This window comes from Bombus bifarius, unplaced genomic scaffold, assembly GCF_011952205.1.
Source record: "Bombus bifarius isolate JDL3187 unplaced genomic scaffold, Bbif_JDL3187 scf7180000007996, whole genome shotgun sequence".
In the NCBI taxonomy this organism is placed as follows: Eukaryota; Metazoa; Arthropoda; class Insecta; order Hymenoptera; family Apidae; genus Bombus; species Bombus bifarius.
The window spans coordinates 2,625,443-2,640,656 of NW_022884376.1; the positions used below are offsets into that span (position 1 = coordinate 2,625,443).

The 15,214-nt window shown below is 45.7% G+C and overlaps 1 protein-coding gene across 2 annotated transcripts in view; it reads right to left on the reverse strand.

Annotated features, from left to right (window-relative positions):
• The window catches only part of LOC117205867 (rho GTPase-activating protein 20-like), a 178,646-nt gene that overhangs the window by 134,523 nt on the left and 28,909 nt on the right, over positions 1 to 15,214 (reverse strand). For both annotated transcript variants that reach the window (XM_033444657.1, XM_033444656.1), the window contains exons 2-3: positions 3,525 to 3,714; positions 3,186 to 3,370 (exon numbers count right to left, since the gene is read on the reverse strand). In XM_033444657.1, the coding sequence (XP_033300548.1) occupies positions 3,186 to 3,370; positions 3,525 to 3,714 (375 nt within the window). The remainder of the gene's footprint in view (positions 1 to 3,185; positions 3,371 to 3,524; positions 3,715 to 15,214) is intronic.

The following is a 15,214-nucleotide window of genomic DNA, read 5'->3' on the forward strand; positions in this document are numbered from 1 at the left end:
GCATCGCGATGCAGCTACTCTTGAGCCGCCGCCATGACCGCGGTTACCGTGGCGCGTTGCTCTGCCGCAAAAACGTAATTTACGGTCGTAGCGAGTAGAGAACGTCGCAGAGAAACGGAGAAAGAAGGAAGAAAGCAAAAGAGTAAGAGAGCGAGATTGGACCAAAAAGACCGCGCCAGACTTTACATCCGTCCTTCTCGAAATTCTACGCTCAATTGCCGAAGGAGAGACGCTGCTCTGGATGACGATGAAACGGTACAGAAGAGGACGAACGAGGGATCAGTCGTTAGGGACGATACTTTTCGTGGAATCCTCCGAGGTTTGTCAGGGAAGCAAACGGTCAGAAGAGGCTGGATCACGGATAGCGACAAGGTTTGAGACGCTTCGAACCTGTATACGTACGAAGCCACGGAAGAGCATCGTAAGTCGTTTCAACATTCGCTAGGTTGTCTCGATATTTGCTTTTGGAAACGAACGAGCGTTTTCTTCGTCTCTTCGAAATTTTGACAATATCCTTCGTCGTAACGTCACAGCATCGAACACGTTCGAATATCGTTTGTCTCGACGGTTATACCCTCAGCTTCTACGAAACTTTGTCGATATCTTCGCGTATCTAACGAATTCTTTTCGTTTGTAGATATTTCACATCGGTTTAATCACGAAGTGACGTTAGAAATGTACGTACGGTGTTTTTCTTTCGCGATCCTCGTATTCCGTGGTCTTGAAAAACCTCGAGGCTGAGATTCGAACGCCCATCGCTAGCCACAGGACGCCACCAGAACTCGAAGAATCCTTGGAGCAAATAAACGTACGAGAATAAGTCCCTCCTTGTTCGCCGAGTCCCTTGGCGTTCTCTCTGAAGAGAGAAAAACGGAGAAAGAAGAGGAGAGCGTGTACGAGGAAGAGGAAGAGAGATGGAACGAGTCTCCCTCGCCTTCCAGGTGCGCGATTGCTTCTAATTGCCCGCGCTCTGGCCCCAAGGTGCTTCCAAAGTGAAATTGCTCTGTGGCAGCGGAGATCGCGCCAACAGTCGACCGGCGACAACAAGCCCGGAATAAAAAGGGTGCAGGGAAGAGAACTGCCGGGTTCGTGCGCAGCTTCAGAAAGTGCCTGCCATTCGAAGCGTTTTCATTAATTAACCTTCGGTCCTGCGCGAGGTTTTGCGTCATCCTGACGATCTCGGATCAACCTCGACCAGTTTCGTATACGTACGTAGGATGGCTGACGTTCGCAAACACCGTCTTTCCTTTCCTGTAACTCTATGACAAAGCGTCAGATTCCATCGATGGATCGAGTCAAATCGCTCGGATGAATCATTCCGAGAGAGAATATAAAAGGAAATCCGTAAATAGCTATCGTCTTGTCATAAATTTAACGTAAATTTCAAATTATCTTCGACGTGCATTGTTCGAGGGCAGCGACGAAAAGCAAAACGAAAAATTAATACAGGGTGTCCTAGGAGGAAACGTCCCGACTGACAAATTACAGGTTCGAACGACGAAACGTCGTTTCCGCGAACGTAAATCTATTCGCTGGTTTAACGATCATTCCTACTCCATCGTAGACGTTTCGTTTCCGATCGTGTCGCTCGCGTTGCGTACTGCTTGTATCGTATCTTTCGCTTTTCCCTGGACACCCTGTACGTGATCACGTTGCACAAGTTGGAATCAGATCGAGCGATATTCCATAACCAAAGGCGTTCTGGAAAATATCTTTCGCAACGACCGAACGATGGAACTCGAAAGAGAGCCTGTACGTGTCTGCTATAATTAATCCACGCGTCGATCGTAATAATCATTTGGCGCGAAAAAGATCGGTGTCTCGGTCTCGGTGCGAGATGCATCGAGAACGGAGCGTATATTTGCACGGTTTTTGCGCGAGAACTTCGTTATCGATGACCATCGGCGTCTCAGCGCGCGGAATAAAGAAGGTAGGCGTTTCCTCGGCGAGTCGGTTTCGCTCGAATCCCGCGGAACGATCTTTCGCCGGCGCGAAGAGAGGCTTTTTCACTTTACGACGCCGTTGCATCCTCGCGAACTCTCGCTGCGTCTTGTAAAAGTCAATATTTATGAGGATGCTAACCACCGTCATCGCTCATCCCGACTCGTTAACCAGCTCCGCCGGCGTGGCTTTGTGTTTACATCCGAAGGACAGCCATCCTCTTTATTGTCAGCCCTAAGAAAACACGTCCACCGTTGCATCCAGAGTAGCCAACGTTCGTCGAGCCCCGGGCACCATCGCCTTATCAGTATCCGCTCTGTCTGACCACCATATTTTCCACGGTGTTTTTAGTGAAAACACCTTGCCCGCCCGACCAACGATCATCTCTCTACGCTTTCTTACGACCGATCCAGAGAGAGACTGGTCTGCGCGCCAAAGTAAGCTGTGAGTTCTGCCTCCTGGCTACTCTCGGTAGGTGTTTACATTGTTGTATAAGAAACGCACCAGGCTTGCGGAGCTAACTAACCGGACATTGAATTCTAACGAGGGCCGTTCGAGTGGAATTTCGAGCAAGTGTCCAGATCTTTCGTACTGTATTCGTATTGTATCGAGCGAACACCGAGGCAATCGCGAGATCGACAGTCGCGCGTTTTTCGCTCAATTTCGATCGAATCGTATTTCTCCGTTGGAAAGTTTCTTCCAGGGGAAAAGGTTCTTTCGACCTTCTTCCAACGTTAAGAGCTCTTTTCACCGTTGAAAGAATAATCGATATCGGAGTATAAAAGATGCAAAAACGACGAGAAAGAAACGTTCGTGCGCAATCTAAATCCTCCACAAGGAGGCTCGAAGGCATAGGGTTTCCTTTTCCTTTTTTTTTTTTTTTTTTTTTTTTAGACGAAAAATAATGCAAAGAAGAGATACGCGTTTAACGCGAAAAATCGTCGCATCCGCCATCGTGAGGAATTGCCTTTCGCGAAAGGTTGCGCGGATCGAAGAGCGAAGCGTAATTGCGACACGCCAGGAGAAAGGCACAACGTGGTCGAAGTAACAGGTGCCGCGCGAACTTGAACAACGTGGCTCGATTCGAGTGCCGCCATCTCTCAACCGAGAGCTTCAGTCAGCCTTGCGATTAGGTCAGAAAGCGGTCGATAAGAAGAGCTCTACCATTCGTGTAGAAAACTGGCGCATATTGTTCTCCAAGGACGTTCGCGACTTCGATTCAAAATTCTTTAAATCGCACTCACCCTTTGACAATGTTCGGAAGTGACCACCGAGAGATCCGCGAGCGGCTGAAAGATAACATCGTGAAATTCGGGATAGTTTCGCGCCAGCGGCCTTGCGTACAGCTCCTTCGCGCTGCACAGAGCTTCGTGGTACTCCTCCTCGGCATGAAGAAGCTTCTCCGTAGCTCTGTATCGTCTGTCCGTATCTGTAACACGAAGAAACAAAAAACCGACGATCGCGTCACTGATTCACCGGTCAGAGCGTAGCAGCTATCGACATACGCGTCAATAACGGTGATAGCGTAGAGAGCAACCGACTTCTTCGGCGAATAAAGTCGGATCGAAGCGGTGGAAACTCACCTCCTATCGGATCGTACTGTCTCGCGGAGTCCTCGATCAGCAAAACTTCTCCGTGCAACAGGGCAACATCGGCGGCTGGATCGATCTCCGCTCTGGAGCCAGCGAGCAACAATCGAGGCCTGCAGACCCGATACTTCAACAGCACGGGAGCAACCACGGACGAAATAGCTCCGGGAGACGCACCAGGTAGCTGCAATCAGACATGGCAAATGGTCGATAAACGTGTAGCAACGATAAACAGTCGCGACAAGAATCCTAGCTTCCGGTATCGATTTACGCGTCTCGTATCGTAATTTATATTTAATGGAAACGCGCGCGATTCACAGATACCATCGTATATCTGTTTCGACGATATCGATGGATCGATAGAATACAAACAGTAGATCGACAAATCGTAAACGACTGGAAATTTCGTGACGAAGTTCCAATACGTCCAAATATCTTTCACACGTTGTACATGTAAAAGTGGAAACCGTGAAAATTGTTCGGCGCTGGAAAACCTTGGAAGACAAATTTCAACCGCATGGACCGTCGGAAATTCTGCGAATTGTCCGGAAATTAAAAGCTCGATGATCGATGAAAGGAAATTATCGGATTGACTGGGATATCCAATAATCCGAAGAATCGTGCAGCCGGAGTCTGGTAGTGGGTAATAACCACGTGGCTTTTGTAAAGTACAACTATATTCCATCGACCCATACGTTTTCGCTTCGATCCACGCCTTCGATGAATTCCAACAAAGCCAACAAGTTTAATCGAAGTTTAAATCGAGCCATATAGCCGGACGATGGTAACCGCGAGAGTATCGATTCGTCGGGGCCAGGCAAACGAAAATTGTAATGTGTTGCACGAGTTCGTGGTTGCCCACTGTGCTTAACCCGCGACCTCGTTGGTAACCTTACGCCGGCGTGGCAATTATCGCTGGCACAGTAACGGGTCGGACAATGCAATTTAATCTCGGTTTACAACAGCCAAGCTTACACCCGACGCCGATCTTTTCTAATCGTCGTTCTCGGAATGGCTCGGAAGAGGAGAGCAATCGGTAGACGCGGGGCAAGCGACGCGAGCGAGATTCTTTCTTCTCGACCGAATAATCGACGGTTCAAGGGAATCAGGCAGAGTCGGATGATCCGGTGCGGAGCGTGCGATCACCCAGGATCGACGATACGATCGGTATGATTGGGAAGAATCCGGTAGTCGATGAGCTCCACGCCGAGCGTACCGTTAATCATATTGCGAATTCTTTTTCCGGTGTAACGTGGCTCGCGCGCGCCTCGTTCAGGAATTCGGTGCGTTCGTTTTGTCCAAGTCGAACGTTCCTCGCGACTTTCCGCTCAAGCAGAGTTACGCGCAAGTATACGCGTAACCACGCTCTTAACGATCATCGAACGCACAAAGTCGTCACACCGTTTCTTTCTATCGCGTAAGCCGTTTCCTTTGCAAATTATGATACATTTAAACGACGATACGTAGCGGGATAATGTCCGGCGATAAGATCGAGCTTCTTTCACGGTAGAACGTTCGAAGCGAGAGAGAGAGAGAAACGAGAGAAAAAGAAAATCTGCGAGTTCCGCGACCATCCACGAGCGTGTTTTCTCGGTTAATAGATCGGTAGATGAAAACGCGATTAAAGAAAAGGAATGGTCGAAGATACGCGTTCGCGGCTCGCGTTACGAGTCCCTTTTATATCCAGGACGATTCTCATCAGCTCATCGCGGGTATAAGAGCGATGCCCGTTCGAGACGTATATACCAACTTCTCGTTTAAACGAGAAGCGCGTTATCTCTGTGACCAAGTTTTTTCACGACCGGCGAGGTACTGATATTACTCTCGATCGGAGAAAGGGCGAATTCGCGTATACGCCCACTCTCGCTTTTAATAAAGTCAAACCGGAATCGTAAAACTGAATCTAAATTGCGTAATTATACCGGTCTGTCTCTCTCCGTTTTCTCCCTTCCATCTGGCGTTTTGTACCCGTTCGATCGCGAACGGCCTCCGCTTCGTTTCCTTCGTTTTCGCCACCCTCCGCCTTCGCTTCTTTTCGATTCTCTCGCAGCCTTCGTGTTTCGCCTCGCAACGTTTCCCTGTCCTCTTTCCGCCGCTGCGATACGAAGACATCGGAGCGAGCAAGATTATAAATTGGCGCGAAATACGAGTACACAGCGCGCATCCCCCGTTGCAACGGCTTTTAAAACCGGCCTTATTCGGCCAAAAGTAAATGCCTTGCAGCACCGGCAACCGCAACCGCTCGCTCGCCGCTTTATATTGTAATTAAACATTTGATACGAACCAGACGTACGAGGGCTCGCGCGTCTCGCGCTACACGCGATTGCACTTTATGGATGTTAATATTAGGCTAACGATCGAGCCTGCTGCTTTTTTTAATGTATCACTCGCCGACCGGACAGCAACAAAATTACAAGTCGTTCGAGCAAAGGGTTCAAACAGAAACAGTCTGCCTCTGCCTCTGCCTCTGCCTCTCTTACTCTCTCTCTCTCTCTCTCTTCTTCCCTCTTCTCTTCTTACTCTATCTCTTTCTTTGTCTCTTCGTATGCTTCGTGAACGGTGTTCGAGAGAAAAACGACCAAGGATCGCGAATGTTTCCACCGCGCGAATCACTCGAGCCCCTGCCGACCGGAAATTGCCTCTAATTGCCTCGCAAACTTTCATTCTTCATCCTGAATATCCGCGACTCCTTCTCTACCCCCTCCCCATCTTCTCCGTCTTTTGATTAAATCCCTCTCCATTAAGCTTAATCGGATTCCGCTTTATCATCCGTCCTTCGTTTAAACGAGCACGACTCACAAAAGCAAACGCCTCTTTGTCATGTTCAACGCGGTCGAACCTGTTACTGAACCCATTACCAATACCGATAGACCATATTTCTCTGTCCCACGAGTCGTCCGCGATCGAATCCGAATCAGTATTCGATCGCAAGGCGAGTCGTTCCAATGGACGAGAGAGAGAGAGAGAGAGAGAGAGAGAGAGAGAGAGAGAGAGAGAGAGAGATGAGAGGAGACTGGTCGTGCTCGAAGAACGATGCGTCGATACTACAAGATGATACACTTTCTTTTTCTGCATACCTTCGTTACCATAATTTTACTAAACGTCCACTATGTATTTACGAGTGTTTAATTTCAGAAATATTGGGTCACCGTATAAATCTATTAGCTTGACAAATTTTCATACATATTTTTCACGCCATCGAATGGACCATCGTAGAACGCTGCGACTTATAGTCGAGTATCAAATATTTTATTTCTTAGCAATAAGAAAGAAGAGTCGATTGAAAAATCTTTTCGCCCCTGTGGAAGCTAAATTCATTCGAGAAATACAATGTTTCCGATCATTTAAACCGAACGATAATACGTACGTATCTAGTGCGTAGAATAATAATATCTAAACGCCACTTGCAAAGTAATAAATGGGAAATATCGATACGAGTCGATCAAAGTTTCTCCGCTTAATAGGATTCAGAAGTTTCGCGTCTATCGAACTGTACGTTTCATACATCGATTCGTGCATGTATCTGTTGAGAATACGCGTACACGAGCATCCTGTCCCTCCCAGACTCATTACGGGACAATGAGCGTCGTTACATCGATCACAAGCCAGACCATTCTGTCGAGGCGGAAGAGAGCGGACTATTTCGAGTGGCCACGAGCAGGAGGAGCCGGTCGATGCAACGCGCCGATTAATTTCTCCCGCGTTTGAACGAGAAGTATCGCCAGCTTAAGACGTATAGAAAAACCATTAATCACGATACGATTGCCACTTTAAACTCGATTGGAATTTCCGTGATACAGTTCCTGCTCGATAACGTGACGTAAGAATTCGCACGGATTGTGTCATCGTCGACTAGTAATAGCGAGAGATAATCCGCAGTTCACGAATATCGACCTTTTTATTTCGTTTTATAGCGATAAAGCGAGAAGTTTTAGCGAATTTTACATACCATTCGCGGATTTTTATGCCATCGTGGAAAATTCAAACGCGCCTTTTTAATTAACAAGATTCGAAATTATATAAAATATGGAAAGCAGGGCGTACCTTTTTAACATTTAACGAGTGAAACTTTCTACTTATTTCTCGTTCATAGACGTATAGATTCGCGCAAATATCCGCGGTTTATTGAAAACTAAATTTACTTTAAAAAAAAGAAAAAAAAAGGAAAAGAAGGAATAAATATAACCTGAAATGTAATAATCTCGAGATATCTGCATGAATCAGAATTGACTCAGACATATCTATTTAAAGTGAGCGCTATTTGCAACTATATAATGAAACAATCTATCTTAAACGATGGTTCTTGGTCTGGAAAAGATTTTCGAGGCACGCGGCAACGAGGCTAATTTTTTCAATTCGAAGAATTACATCATTGGTCAATTACCGGATAGGAGGAGCTCCAGTTAGAAGAAAGTGGCCGCGACGGATGATCGAGGGCTGTGCGCGTGTCTGGAATTGTTTTATAAGAGTTGTTCGACTGGGGGAGGGATCTTCTCTTAACAAATGAACCGACCAATTGTTTCAATAATTGAAGATCAAAAACGGTTTTGCGTATCGTTAATTTTATCAATGATATTTATTTTATTGAAATTTATATCGTCGAACGTATCGAACGTACGCTCTAGTCAAAACATTGTTACCCAATAACGGCTGCCAATAATGGATCGAGAGGTATGATTGTCATGCGACTGAGAGAACGAAGGCCATACCAAGTATATATAGCTCGACACAGTGGTGGCACGGAGAAGAATGTAAGTACTTGCGTAGTACACAGAGAGATACACTTGCTTTGAATAGATCGCCTAAGCCTAAAGAATTTCAGACTCGGTCTCATACGTATTTAATCGTATCTAATTAAAGAATTTACATTGTAAATCGAAGATCGACCGAATAGTTGTATCGAACTTACTCGACGACAGTTTGATCGCAATTTATAATACGATGGAATAATATTTAGTACACATACGCTACAGTAAAATCGTACAGTAAAATTACTTGGCGTTTAATTAAATAAATAAACCGTACTACGATCGTTTGAATCCGCCTGACTGAAAAATTACAGCTAGTAGAAAGAATCAAGGAACTGCTGTTACATAAACTGTTTTCTCTCGATGGATTCAAATAAATCGTTCGACCGTAAAGCATAAATAATCGCGCGATAAAATTGGCAAAAAATCGATAATATACGTACGGATGCTAAAAACTTCCCAGGTGAATATAAAATTGCGAACATTTCGTATAATTCCGTTCGACAAAAATTGCAAAGAGGGTAGCGACACCCAGGTAGATCGTCCCACCACTGACGCGCGTCGCTCACTGGGGGTAGGACGAAAACACATTCGGTCGAACCATTGCCGAGTTCCGTTCTTTTCCACTAAATTAGCTAAATGGAGAAAATTTGTATCTTTGATATCGTCGACCCTCCACCGAAATCAAATATTCGCAATGAAAAAATAAAAATTCGCGTCTTTTAACAAAAATCATCGATAATGGACCGAAGAAAAGAAATTCTCGTTTACACTTCGTTAGCTAACGAGGGAAAGTATCTCATCGTTTATTTTTCCACCGCTCTTCTTTCTTTCGTATCTCCTTTCATCGTGTACTTCCGTGTCAAAATTAAACGCTTTCAACGCAAAAAAGTAAATTATCATACATAAATAAATTACCTCCGCTCTATCGATACAAACCGCTGGCGAGGAAATTAAACGGCAAAATTCCTCTACGCAAGCGAATAAATCTATCGTTAATAATCGTACCAATTTTCTACTCTGAATCTAGTTCAAGAACAAACGAATATTTTCTTGACAAACACCCGGTACAAGTGTGCGCCGCAGTATGTAGACACATGTGACCAGTATGGGCTTTAAGCTACCGGTTTGTGTGCAGGCAAAAAAGCGTGTGAATGCAGTCAACACGCTTAAAGAGAGTGAGAAATGTGTTGGTGCACGCGCGTTCTAGGCCTCGCCCATGCTAGAACGGCCGAACCAATTCGTCGAACCGCTGCAGCACCAACAGCCACTCTCATTCCTTTCGCTACGAGAATCGAATCGGTCTGCCACGACGACAAATGAACGCTTGGAGAACACGAAGAGGCTGTTTGTCGCGTCGTCGATTCGTGAGAACACGGGTGTTAAATGAAAAATCGCGATTCAGCGCGCGGATCGGGCGGGATGCGCGCGATGCATTATACATCGCTGCTTGAAAACTATCGTTCCAGCTGAAACGATTCCGCGAGAGAATTCCGATGAACTTGCGCTTCTATGCATCAAACGACAAACACCAACTACGATCGGTAGAATTTATGTCTCGGAATATTCCACGTTTCGAAAGTTTTCGTACGTTTTATCGTACAGGTTGCTTTAGGAACGAAAGGACACGTGACTCAAACTTATACGAGTGAAAACTAAGCCAAACTCGATTCAAACGTAGACCTCGGATCGTAGAACGTTCGAGTTTTCACAGACTCTCGGACAAGCTTTCGGACGCAAGTTGCTTCGAAAGAAGCAGCGTACATGAATCATTCGAGAAGAGCAATAAAGAGATGACGCAAGAACTTTTTCATCAGCCAGCAGATCGCTGCGAGATCATAAAGGTTGAACAGTCGCTATCGTTTTAATCTTTCGGCGAGAAGATATTCGCCGAAATTCGTCATAACGAAACGACAATGAGCGCTCCTTCCTGCGTAGAAAGCTATGACAGGAAACGCAGATTCACCGGTATTTCCGCTAGTTGACTCTCGAGGTTAAAGCTTCTAATGACTGTTTACGCTTTATGCTGTTCACAATGAAGCCGTTAAGAGTCTTCCGTACAAAGCAAAGTAGAGAAATACGAACTTGGTTTCGTGGAAAACGCGCGACCGGCTATCCTAGATCCTCTAGATCCCCGGCCGAATAATTGGCTCGTCTCAGAAGTGGCAATGCAGCGGTCGAAAATAGTAAAATCGAGCTAGAGGCGGATGACCTGCTTTCGGAACGCACATGTTTCTCGCAACAACGAGCTTCGTTCATCTTCGCCTTAATATCGCGTTCTTCTGTTTCTTCGCTGCGTTAACGATAGCCGTGAGATTAATAGCGCGAACAATACCGACGTGGAGGAGGCGATTATCTTTATGACAACGATTTCAACGTATAATTCTGGTACCACCGACATCTGCTACGCGTCAACTTGAATTTACGACCATTTTCTTCTCTTTTTTCTTAGTCAGACCGACAATTCGAATCTTCGCCAAGAAATTATTTCATAACACATCGTACGTACGTTCTACGTCGCAGGACGACGTACGAATACGATGTAGAAAAGGAAAAATTAGAAAATTAGGATAAAAATATGCACCAGTTTGACGTAATTGTACAATCAGTTTAATTCTCCACTCCTCGAAAACAGGACATTGTTACAGTCTGACTAAGCCTGTTGGAGCAACCGAGTACACGAGACTACAGTACCCGAATTCACGACACGATGAGCGATATTCCGCGACAATTTCTGCCTTTGTGCATCGTCTGCTCGAGCCCTTTCTATTCCAAGGCAGTTGTTGATAAACCAATTCCGAGAGAAATGGATGGATTTTTTTCGAGATTCAGCTAGTGGAGCCACTTGTTTGGTTGTTCAAAGAGCGCAAAGTGGTGCTAATTCAGCCCTATTGTCGTGGTAGAGAGGCACACAGGATAGATCCTCTCTTTCTCTCTCTCGGCCTGGGCTACGCATTCGAGAATAGACGTTCACTCGGTCTAAATTTGCATGACCCAATGAGGGGCCACTGATCTCCCATCGTCGAAAGTAAATTTCCTGGAACCGTCACTTCGTAACGTATTGCGCGCTGCATTACCCAATATATACATTCGAAAATAGATTTTTCGCGGTACAAGTACTCCTCGATGATACTTTCTAATTTTAGTCAACGTTACTCGACAGCCGACGGTGGAATTTCGTCGTAGAGGCACCGAGGACCTTGCTAATCGCTCTCGACCCACGTTCTCTCTCTCTCTCCCTCCCTCTCTCTGTCTCTCTCTGTCTCTGTCTCCGTCTCCCAAGCTATCGAAATTCGACGCTGCAAAAAGTCGAGACCCGAGAGGAGGCGATTTCGATTCGAAACGCGTCCCTGCAGAAAAAAGCTACCATAACTCTGCTGACTCGCGCCAAGTCAAGGTGATACCTGCCAGCAGACTGCATTAATTGTCGCTGGAATAACGATGGCAGGGAAAAAGAAGGATACACCCACTCGGTTCTCTAGGTCAGCAGGGTGATCTTCAGAGCGAAAAAGGCGAGATAAACGAGCTGTCGGGAAGGACGATTCGCGTGGGTGGTTGCGCGCGTGTCAGACGGCTTAACGGTCAGAATCTGCGCGAGCGAGGCGCATTTGGCTCGCGATAATGCATTAGATTCTGTTCGCTCTTTGCTCTCGCTTCCGTTCTTCCTTTCCTTCCATTTCTCTTTTTTCGTTTGTCCCGTGATTTATCGGACGATCGTTCAACGATCGATCGAAATTACACGCGCGCTATTGAACTCGTTGCAAGTACAATGTAAACGCGTTCGTCTTGCATTTTGTTTAAAAACGCGAGAACCTTGATGTTAATCTACCGAATAATCGTTTCTCGGCAACGACGTTATGATCGTTCGTTTACCAAGTACACGCCTATTTGCAGATATTATCGTGTGCGATCGATCCACGGGCGAATTCAAGGATAACTCACGGATGTTGAGATTAGTTACGATCTTAGATAACGAGTCGCGTCGATCCTTGCCGAGAAGGTTCGTAATATACGAATTTACGAAATATACAGTGGCTCGCGATAAATTTTCAAGCGTCAGAATACTTTTGTAAGCCACCGCGCCTATCTTGTCTTTTTTATCCGTGGCAAGTCAACTTCCTGATGTTAACAGGTAAACGGTCGGGGAAGCTACGAAAGTTTTCACACCTCGGTGTCACTTCGGCGATTTACACCGTGCGCGGATCCTTGAATGGGCGATAAATTTTGCGTGTTTATGGTTCGAGATTTAGCATTTGCACCGCGGCCTTGCAGAAAAGGACGGTATACTGGCGGATAATCGTTTGGCATAATCGATTCGTCGTGTTCGTTAATCCGTGATCGATAAGCAGCAATTTTCTAAACGTTAAAAAGAACACGGCGAAGCGTAGAAACCGAGCGTTCGCGTAGCTCGCACGGTTAACCCACTGACACGGAATCCGCGTGGTTTTTTAGTTCGGCCGGCAAGGTCAGTTCCTGGATCTTTTCGAAATTGGAAAATCGCACGTTCTGTTCCGATCTATCGAAACTCGTTCTATCGTTCTGCGTGAATGAATATCCGGTTTCTCTGGCGGACGAGGGACGCTGCAGGAAATAATGCTAAAAACGTTTTCTACGTGGTTTCGTCACTCTTCTTGTTGTAATTTCGCGAGGTTCGATGATCTACGGCGAGGCTTACAGTGCAAGAAAGCAACGCACGTTCGCGCGATACACGCATTTTTAATTATCTCTGCTGTTCCTCGATTAATTGTTTCAGCGGTCACATCGACCGACTGCATCTGTTTCGTGGCAGTGACTTAACCGACTGGCTCGATTGAAATTCACTCGATGACTAATTTGTATAGGTGCGCTATTCTCTTTCGCGATACGTATACAAAGAGACGCGTTCCGAAAATGGTATTGGAATCTTTGCTTACGACGAACGCGTTACCAAACGGTTCTGTAGACTCTCAAAGTTTTATCAAGTTTGATTCGATCGTACACACGACCAAGCACACGCATTTCAATCTCGCTCTTTTGAAGTACGCGACATAGAACCGCGATAATTGAGATTCTAATCCCAATCGTCGAATAATTTTTAACCACTGGCTATTTTTTACAAAACAGTTCCGACTAATTTCGTTCGACAGTTTCTTTTATCATCGAAGGTACCCAACTACCAGAGTTTCTAAAACTGTCGATCAAATCGTAGCAGCGAAACGAGGACCACGCTGCTCCTAGAGACCAACAGCCTATCGATAGTTAAGAATTAACTTGCAATCAAACGATTCGATGTTCCGGAACTAATAAAACTGTGTCGCCTGGGTCGAAACCACTATCCTACAAATCACACGAGCGACAATTCGCAAGTGTGCGCGGATCCGTACGGCTTGGGAATTAATTCGCCCTCGGTCGAGTCGGGGATCGCATCGGGAAAGCCTGTCAGGCCCGAAGACGTTGCTTGACGAACGCGTAACGATAATTAATCGTTTCTGCAGCGACATGCGTGCACTAGATCGAATCGTTGCTCGAATGCGCAAACACGCGAGAGAGAAGCCTACGACTGTAGATCGTCTAATCGTGAAATTTCTTATAAACGTAAAACGCGTGAGTACTATTTTTGCAAATTCTCGCTTGCGATATATAAAAGAAAAAAAAAAAGACAGACGGCGGCGCACGATCCGCGATACGGTTAGGCGAGCAGAAAATCGTAAATGTTTCGGTGAACGAGGCGACGATTTAAGAAATTTCGAGGAAGATCAAGAAATAACGTTAATATGACTTGTGGCAGGATAATTTCTGGCCTCCTTGCATCTTGGCCCGCGTACTATACTTTCACGATCGCCTTCTTACCGAAACAAACGGAGCACAACGCGATTTCGCAAACGAACGCGATCCTAGAGTCATAAAACCAGATCGGGAGAACTCGATGGAAATTTCGGAATAACGACAGCCGCGTTTGCACAACCGTCAGTCTCGCGAAAATGCTAAACGTTTCCACGAAAATTCGATCGAGTATTCGCTCGGTATTCCGTGACTGCGAGCCTCGTTGCTGCCTCTTGCCAAATCGTTCACGACGACGGGCAGAGAGATTCGCTGGAAAGGTGAAACGATCGAACGTTCGGTCTCGCTTTGGCGATTTTCAATTTTTCACTCCACAAAACCGTTCCAATTTTTATCACGACCCGGTACAGACCGGTGCATTTCCGGACAATGCCGCGCTCGCACGATCAAGAGAATAAACATCGTGTACGATTAATCAGACGGTCGACGTTGAACCGTTTACGAGCCACGCAATTCCATAGATTAAAAGTAAGAAATAGGACAAGCGACGATGTTGTAAACATTCTTTTGGAATATCCTTCCTTCGAATTCCTATGGTTCAATTATATCGTTATTAATTTACAGCTACGCGCGGTTACATAAATTACCGTAGAGATAAGTTGCGTGTCTTATCAAAAATTTCGCGTTAATTATATAGCTGGCCAATGGGATCGAGAAATTTACAAAAAGGAGTTTCCGTTTGACTTCGGAGAGGCTCGGTTTCATCGAGGAACGCGTGATTGCCAACGATGAATATCTGATGCATTCGCGAAGTATTCGACGAGAGGGAAAAATGAGCTGGTATTTAGACGATAAACCTGGCATTCGGATGGCCTAACAACGTTTCACAAGAGAGAAACTATTCATACACGATGCAGATGTATGCACGATTCTGGATTGTTTTATAATTAACGATAATCGTGTATATACTTTCGATTCTATTTCACCGTTACCCGTTCACGATACTTGCAAGTTACTCGTCGAAACTGTTCTTGAAAATTGTGCGTTTCGTTCTGCGAACAACGAGGGCCGCGTGGTTCGATTCGGTCGTTTTCACAAATTTGATATTTTCTACGTATACATGGCAAGCGACGTGCATGGTGATAAAGCGGATAATACGTACGTAATGATACGTAC